We start from the raw sequence: 7,777 nt of genomic DNA, 5'->3' as shown, positions 1-7,777 counted from the left end.
ACCAGGCCACATCGCTTTCGGGCATGTTGACAACATGCAAATGATTAGTCTGTTGGGAGGTGGCCACGTGGTGCAAAGGAGTTTGCAGATTTCAGCAAAATGGCAGAACAGCAGCAGAGGAGACAGAGGCTGCCCAAATTTAGCTCAGATGAGCTGGAGGTGCTGATTGCAGAGGTGACCACCCATAGGGACCAACTTTTCAGCCGTGCCCACAGATTGTCACAGGGAGATCGTGATAAAATATGGCAGGATATCACTGCCAAGGTCAATGCGGTCTCACGGGTCAAAAGGTCTGTAAAGGCCATCAAGACACGTTGGGATGACCTAATGCGGCGTACCAAAGAGGTAGCCAATTTGGCGAGAGCAGCACGCCAAATTCGTGTTGGACCCTGCGGACCAGAAGACCTGACCCCAGAGGAATGGAGAGTCCATCAGGTCATGCACCCTCAATCAATAATTTGCATGGGTGGATCAGATCCTGCAGACTTTCCATATTGGAGGTCAAGTAAGTGTTTCCCTTCAATTAATGTGTAACAGCACTAAATCTAACTTAATTCTTTTTCTGCTAATTTGAACGTGATAGGCATTAAATTAAGACGAGATTAAATCACAATGAAATAATGTGTTGGTTTCACAAATGTGGGTATTTGAGTCACCCAAAAGATCATATTTTTACTGTCAGTTATATTTCGTACTATCCTGCTCATCACAAATCAGTTATCCTGTATGTTTTCTTTGACCTCTCTTCTAACCTTATCACAGGGACTATATTTCAAACTGTAATTCATTGCCTGTAACATGCTTTGGTTCACCCTTAAGTTCCATGTAATAGCAAGGTGATTTTCAATGATAGTTAGGGATTTAGTAATTCATAGGTTAATTAGGCCAAACAGCCTACTTCCACGTTTAACTTGCACGTATTAAGATTCAGAATTGAATTGACTGATTTCAGACCAATAAAATAATAATTTCAGAACCAAAAGTAGGAAATGTATTTTCTGAAATTGGGAATGAAAATATCCCTAGCATAACTCTCTTAGAAGGTTTACTTTCAGGATCCAAACCCTTACCCAGAATGACAGGTAAACAAACTCACATCAAATCAAACTCAATGTCTTTAGTTTGGTATTCCCAGGGACATATATTTAAAAGAAAACTTAAGAAACAGGTTTAGGATAATCAGCCCTTGAGTGTGCTCTGTCATTCAAAAGATCATGGCTGATCTTCTTCTTTAAGCAGTCCCTCGGGGATGGAGGATGACTCGCTTTCACTCCAGTTTGATGGGTTCTGAGGTGCGTAGTAAGACCCATGTGGGAACCCCAAACCTTTCCACAGACTGGGCAGGAGATGGGCAGGTAGGTGGGTTGGTAGATTGTGAGGTAGTGCATTCCTTTCACTGCTTATGCAGAGCTTCTGTATACCATCCCAAGTGCTCTTGGGCATGGGCCAGAGGTTTCTAGGAGTCAGAGGGGATGTTGCACTTCTTAACGGAAGCTTTGAGCACATCCTTGAATCTTGTACCATCTGGTAATCTCCTCCCGTGATACAGCTTAAGTAGAGTCTCCATTCTGGGCATTTGGTATTGGGCATACGAATATCACAGCCTGCCCAGCGTAGCTGGGGATGTTGGCCTGGGAGAGGTGGCTGACATTGGTTCACTTGTTCTTCCAGTGAATTTGGAGGATTTTGTGGAGTCAGCATTATCGGTATTATTCCAGTGCCTTGAGGCACCTGCTGTAGGTAGTTCAGACCCTTGAATCATAAGGGAGAACAAGGATCAGTGCTGCCTTCGTTGACCATAAACTTTGTGCCACTCTTGATCCTCAAATAGTCTTTTCTTCCATTGATCAAAGGTTGTGCTGGTGCTCATTGAAGGCGGTGGAAGATTTCATCATCAAAGCCTGCCTTTGCCAAGAGCTGGCATCTAACATATGAGAAGTGGCCTGTGTTTTCCAGGATCTCTCTATGAACCTTTATTTTCAGAGGGCAGTCTGGGCAGATCGGTAGGTGATCATTGGTCTTCCAAATGTAGAGTGCAAGACCCATCTTCTCTTATGCTTTGCTGAATGAGTTGATGGTGTCTTGGTGCTCAGTCTTTGAGTGTGCATGAGCTCAAGCATCATTCTAGAGTTATACAGCATTGAAACAGGCCCTTCGGTCCATCTTGTCCATGCCAACCAATTTGCCTAGGTCAACTTGGTTGGCATGGACATATTCCAAGACATCCGAGATGTCCTCTCTTTTCAGAAAACAGGGTTTTCCCTTTACTGCTATTAATGCAGCCCTCGCCCACATCTCCTCCATTTCCCTCATGTCTGCCCTCACCCCATCCCCTGCCGACATGACAGGGATAGGGTTCCCCTTGTCTTCACCTACCACCCCATGAGCTTCCGCATCCAACATGTCATTCTCCACAACTTCCACCATCTCCAACGGGATCCCACCACCAGGCACATCTTCCCCTCCCCTCCCCTCTCCCCTTTCCTCAGGGATTACGCTCTCTGTGACTCCCTTGTCCGCTCATCCCTCCCCACTGATCCTAGTTATCCCTGCAACCATCCCAAATGTTACACCTGCCCCTACACCTCCTCCCTCACCACCATTCAGGGCCCTAAACAGTCCTCCCAGGTCAAGTACTACTTAACATGTGAATACATCGGTGTCACTTATTGCATCAGGTGCTCCTGGTGCGGCCTCCTCTACATCAGTGAGACTCGACGCAGATTGGGGGATTGCTTCGTCAAGCACCTTCGCTCCGTCTGCTATAACAGCCAGAATCTCCCGGTGGCCAGCCATTTTAATTCCCATTCCCACACTGAGATGTCTGTCCACGACCTCCTCCACTGCCAAGTTGAGGTAAGATGCATAATCTCCAATCTGATGGCATCTACATCAGTTTCTCTATCTTCTGGTAACTACTTTCCTCTGTTTCCAACCCCCCCCCCCCTTTGCTTTTCCTTATCCCTCTGGCCCCATTACCCCTACTCTTTCCCGTCCCCCACCGTCATGATCTGCCATCACCCACACCTTCCTCCCTCTGATTCCCCACCTCCTTCCCTTTATTCCACGGTCCAGTGTCCTCTCCTGTCAGATTCCATCCTCTTCAGCCCTTTGCCTCTTCCACTTACCCCCCCCAGCTTCTCATATCATTTCCACCTCCCCTCCCCCACCTACCTATCTTCACCCTCTCACCTGGACTCACCTATCACCTGCCAGCTTGTAATCCTCCCCTCCCCCCACCCTTTTATTCCGGCTTCTGCCTTTTTTCTTTCCAGACCCAACGAAGGGTCTCAGCCCAAAACGTAGACTGCACCTTGCCCCATCGCTTTCCTCCTTTGGTGTTCATGAAAATCTACTTCTACAATCCAAATTTTTGGATTTCTGCCTGATATTTCCATGTGTGACTTGGTACCGATTTTATTTTGATAACACTTGTCACATTTCCATACCTTAAAACTTATAATACAAATTGTTTCCATTTCCCAAACCAACCATGAACCCTGAATGAGTTTACCACTGACCATAAATTGTTCACCCAGCATTAAACAGCTGGGTCATTTTGTGACTTTGAATCTACACCCAAATTCCGAGCTTTGTTATTTTGGCAGTGGTTGAATTTGCATACTTACACTTTCCTAACCCACCTTTCAAATGATCTAAACAATTAATAAGGAGGAGGAACTTTCAACCCATAAATCAGAGCTGACAAAATACCTCATCCTAGGAATAATAAATAACTCAATCTGCCAGTCAGCATCCAGGCAATCATTTCATTTATTTTGGAAAAATGTATCTGAAATGACTAATGATGATATTAATTGAGAGGGTTAGTATTGGAGCCAACAAGCCACATCAAATGTGGACCATACTATGGAGCCCATTTATTGGTTGAATTGCCAGCCACGTCTTGCCTCTGCATTGGGTGATTTCACGTTCAAGTGTCTCAGCAGGTTGTGATCCCTTTTTAATTCTTTCAAGGGAGGTCAGCTTCACTGCCAAGGGCAACTTTTAATGACCATCCAGGGTTGTCCTTGAGAAGGTATTGTGAGACTGCCTTCCACAATTAACCAAGCAAGATGATGAAGAAAATTAGAAACATTTCCAAGTCATGATGGAGTGTAATTTGAGGCATCTTGCAGCTGCAGTTCAGGAAGAGGACTAAGACATTGAGGTGGGTGTCAAGGAGAAGTCCGCAAGTCTGACGGGAGAAAGCTGGGCAGATGATTGTTGGCGGTGGAAGCAGTGAATATCAGAGAGAAATTTGATGCGTGTGGGGGGAGTAGACATCAGCAAAGAGTAAAATGGGGTGGTTGGGAAATAATCACTGAGGAAGAAAAGTTAAAGAAATTACCTTGACAAGTTAGAAAAGATACTTAAATGGAGGAAGATATACTCCTTAGACTCTCCAGCAACCACACAAGTAAGGACAGGCTCTTCAGTTAATTGTAAAGTAGGGCTTGTTCTCCCTTTGCTTCAATGTTTGAGGCCCATGTCATTTGAGGCCTCCATTTGCTGGCGAGTCATGCTTCCAGCAACAATTAGGGTCCACTGTCTCCTCCCGCAACCTGAAAATGACCCCAAGTACAAATAAAATAATGGCAGGATTCTTAGCAGTGTGAAGGAACAGAGAGATCTTGGGGTCCAAGTACGTAGATCCCTAAAGTTGCCACATGTGGATAGGGCAGTTAAAAAGGAGTATGGTGTGCCGGCCTTCATTAGCCGGGGGATTGTGTTCAAGAGCTGACAGGTAATGTTGCAGCTCCATAAGACTCTGGTTAGACCACATTTGGAATATAGTGTTCAGTTCTGGTCACCACATTATGGGAAGGATGTGGAAGCTTTGGAGAGGGTGCAGAGGAGATTTACAAGGATGCTACCTGGGTTAGAGAGCATGTCTTATGAGGAGAGGTTGAGTGAGTTAGGGCTTTTCTTTTTAGAGAGATGGAGGATGAGAGGAGACTTTATGGAGGTACATAAGATTATGAGAGGTAAAGACAGAGTGGGCAGCCAGCATCTTTTCTTCCAAGGTGGCAATGGTCAATACTAGAGGTCACCCATTTGAGGTGCATGGAGGAAAGTTCAGGGGAGATGTCAGAGGTAGGGTTTTTAGACAGAGAGTGGTGGGTGCCTAGAATGCACCCCGGGGGTGGTGATAGGAGCCAATATGATCGGGTCATTTAAGAGACTATTAGATAGGCAAATGGATGAAAGAAAAATAGAGGGTTATGGGAGGGGGGTAGATCGAATGGGGATAAGGTTTATATAGGTCAGCACAACATCATGGGCCGAAGGTCCTGTACTGTGCTGTACTGTTCTATGTTCTAAAAGTTTGGGTATCCCTGTTCTAGTTAATATGCATGAATTCACTAACAGCTGCCCCGGAGGCATGAACCCCTGCAACCTACTAACAAGACTTTGTTTTTAAAGGCTTTCATTAATTCATATTATCATGAAAACAATATATCATTTTATTGGCATGTACTTGATAACATAGAGCAATCCTTGCAGAGAATACAGCTATAAAAAGGAATTTTATAAAGCTTGCTGACAGAGACTTGTGTTTTGAATATCGCCTTTCCTCCATTTGGCAATAGTTTATTTTGTGTCCTTACATATAACTGGAAGCTACTTTTGCTGGTTTTAATAATGAAGCCCAACAGCTGGTGAGAATCACATGGGTACATTTCTTGATGCAAGAAGTATTTGAATTAATGTAGAGCGAGATCAAATTGATTTTTTTCCATCTTCAATGGGGAAGCAAAGATAGAAATACATTCTATAAGGAAACTTTCCAGTTACAGTGTATCTGGAATGAAGTGGGAGATATGAGAGATGGGGAGGGGGTAGTTTTGTATGGAGAAGTACTTGCACTTCTAGTAATGTCCCAATTCAAAGAATATTTAGTGCCACAGGTCTCGCTACTACTTTAAGACAAATCTCTGAAGGAGATGATGTGACAGGAAAAGAAGGTGAGTATTTAGGAAGATATCTTCTTGGGCCTCAGAAGGATTATTTGACTTCACTTATATGTTTCATAAACTTTGGAGCCAAAAACTCATTGCGTTCTAAATGATTGTAAAATTCAGTAAATTTCAATTGTAATTATAAACAGATTTGTTTTTCAAATTATAAAAGGGATAATGTTGCTCTGAGGTGTTCTTTCATGACAATTTGCAGTGTTTATAATTAGAGGAAACTGCAGTACTTTAACATGTTTTTAATTGCATCTGGGGCCTGAAAAGTGTGGATTTTTAATTTAAGTGTTAGTGAAATGTTTAAGAAAAAATAAACACTGAAAATTCCGCAGATGGCTTACATAGTGATTACAGTAAATGTTTCACAGCATGCATTCCTTTGAATTGGCCTGCCCAAAGACTCACTTAGAAACAATATATTTTAAACTTTGTCACTATCTTAAGTTATAATGAAGTTTGATTTTTAAAATTAATTGTAAACAATTTAGATCTTAATGGTAGATTAAGATTTCAATGTTGTTTTCTCCTAGTGATTTAACAGGAGAACCTCCAATGTTTTTTCACAGTAAAGGAGGAAAGGGGATGCACTGCAGGGGAGGCCGGACCATCAGGAACTCATGTCATTTCCCATGAGGATGGAGCAAGAAGTTGGACACCACCCTCAGAATCTCCCTCATCCCCTCACATGCCATCCTCATTGCCAGAGCCATTCCTCTCTCACAGGGATTCCTGCCCACCACCCAAGGACAGCTTGATGAATGAGTTTGACAGGCAACTGCTCGCTTCCCAAAACCAGCAGACTGCACTCTTGAGAGACTTTTGGGAAGGATTCCAACCTCTCATGCGGGACCTCATACAGGCAACCCGGGAGCTAGCTCACGAAACTCACTTGGTTGCTCAGCATACCCATCAGGTGGCCCAGCAGACGAAGGGAGTGGCCGACAACACCAGAGAACTGGTGTTGCAGAATCAGCGGCTGGTCCTTCACACCCAGGAAATGGCTCAAAACATTTCAGAGATACGTCTGTCCATGCAGCAGCACTTTTCCCAAACAACACCGGAGCCACTAAGGCTCACAAAGTCTGTGGTTGAACAACCAGAGCACACAGCAAGTTTGCTGGACCACTCTCCTACACATTGTCCTCAGGCAAAGAGTCTGGGGCCTTCTGAAGTAGAGCAGCGTGAGATACCTAGATTGGCACAAACAAAGAACAACTCCAGGACCTTAGGAAAGAAAAGACGATTAGTTTAGGGACCTTGCTACTGAAATAGACTGAGATATTACAAATGAAGATATTTAATTCTTGACTGTATATTTTAAGTATTATTTTTGAATCCAGTATGTTCAATTTTTTCTATTATTTTTCAAATATTAAAAAGGATACAAAACTATAATCCCATTAGTTAATTTTATTTTAATTTTGTTTTCAAAAATTAATTGGGTAGTAATTAGCTAGTTTGGATTTGTCTTGCTCTTTGTGAATAGAATACACCTTGGCAATTTTCCACTTTGAAGCAAAATAAAACTGTATATGCTGGAAATCTGAAACAAAACCAGAAAGTGCCAGAGATACTCAGCATCTGTGGAGAGAGAGAGTCAACAGTTCAGTCACTGACCTATCAACAGTGCATCAGTTTTGGTGAAGGGTCACTGACCTGAAATGTTAACTTTACTTCTACCCCTACAGAATCAGAATCAGGTTTATTATCACTGACATATGTCGTGAAATTTGTTGTTTTTCAGCAGCAGTACAGTGCAAGACATAAAGATTACTATAAGTTACAAAAATAAATAAATAGTG

The 7,777-nt window shown here is 43.1% G+C and overlaps 1 protein-coding gene across 1 annotated transcript; it reads left to right on the top strand.

Moving 5' to 3' along the window:
- Positions 1 to 99: 99 nt before the first annotated feature.
- On the top strand, positions 100 to 7,227 carry LOC127572925 (uncharacterized). The gene is made up of 2 exons (XM_052020653.1): positions 100 to 505; positions 6,542 to 7,227. The coding sequence occupies exons 1-2, from the start codon at positions 100 to 102 to the stop codon at positions 7,225 to 7,227; spliced, it is 1,092 nt and encodes a 363-aa protein (XP_051876613.1).
- The last annotated feature ends 550 nt before the right edge of the window (positions 7,228 to 7,777 follow it).

This window comes from Pristis pectinata, chromosome 7, assembly GCF_009764475.1.
Source record: "Pristis pectinata isolate sPriPec2 chromosome 7, sPriPec2.1.pri, whole genome shotgun sequence".
Taxonomy (NCBI): Eukaryota; Metazoa; Chordata; class Chondrichthyes; order Rhinopristiformes; family Pristidae; genus Pristis; species Pristis pectinata.
This window is presented reverse-complemented; position numbering and strand designations above follow the sequence as displayed.

What these genes read in the sequence shown, in the direction of transcription:
- LOC127572925 (XM_052020653.1), top strand. Translation starts at nt 100, where the DNA reads ATGGCAGAACAGCAGCAGAGGAGACAGAGGCTGCCCAAATTTAGCTCA. An exon ending in CTTTCCATATTGGAGGTCAA is followed by an intron (nt 506 to 6,541) that starts GTAAGTGTTTCC and finishes GTTTTTTCACAG; the next exon opens with TAAAGGAGGAAAGGGGATGC.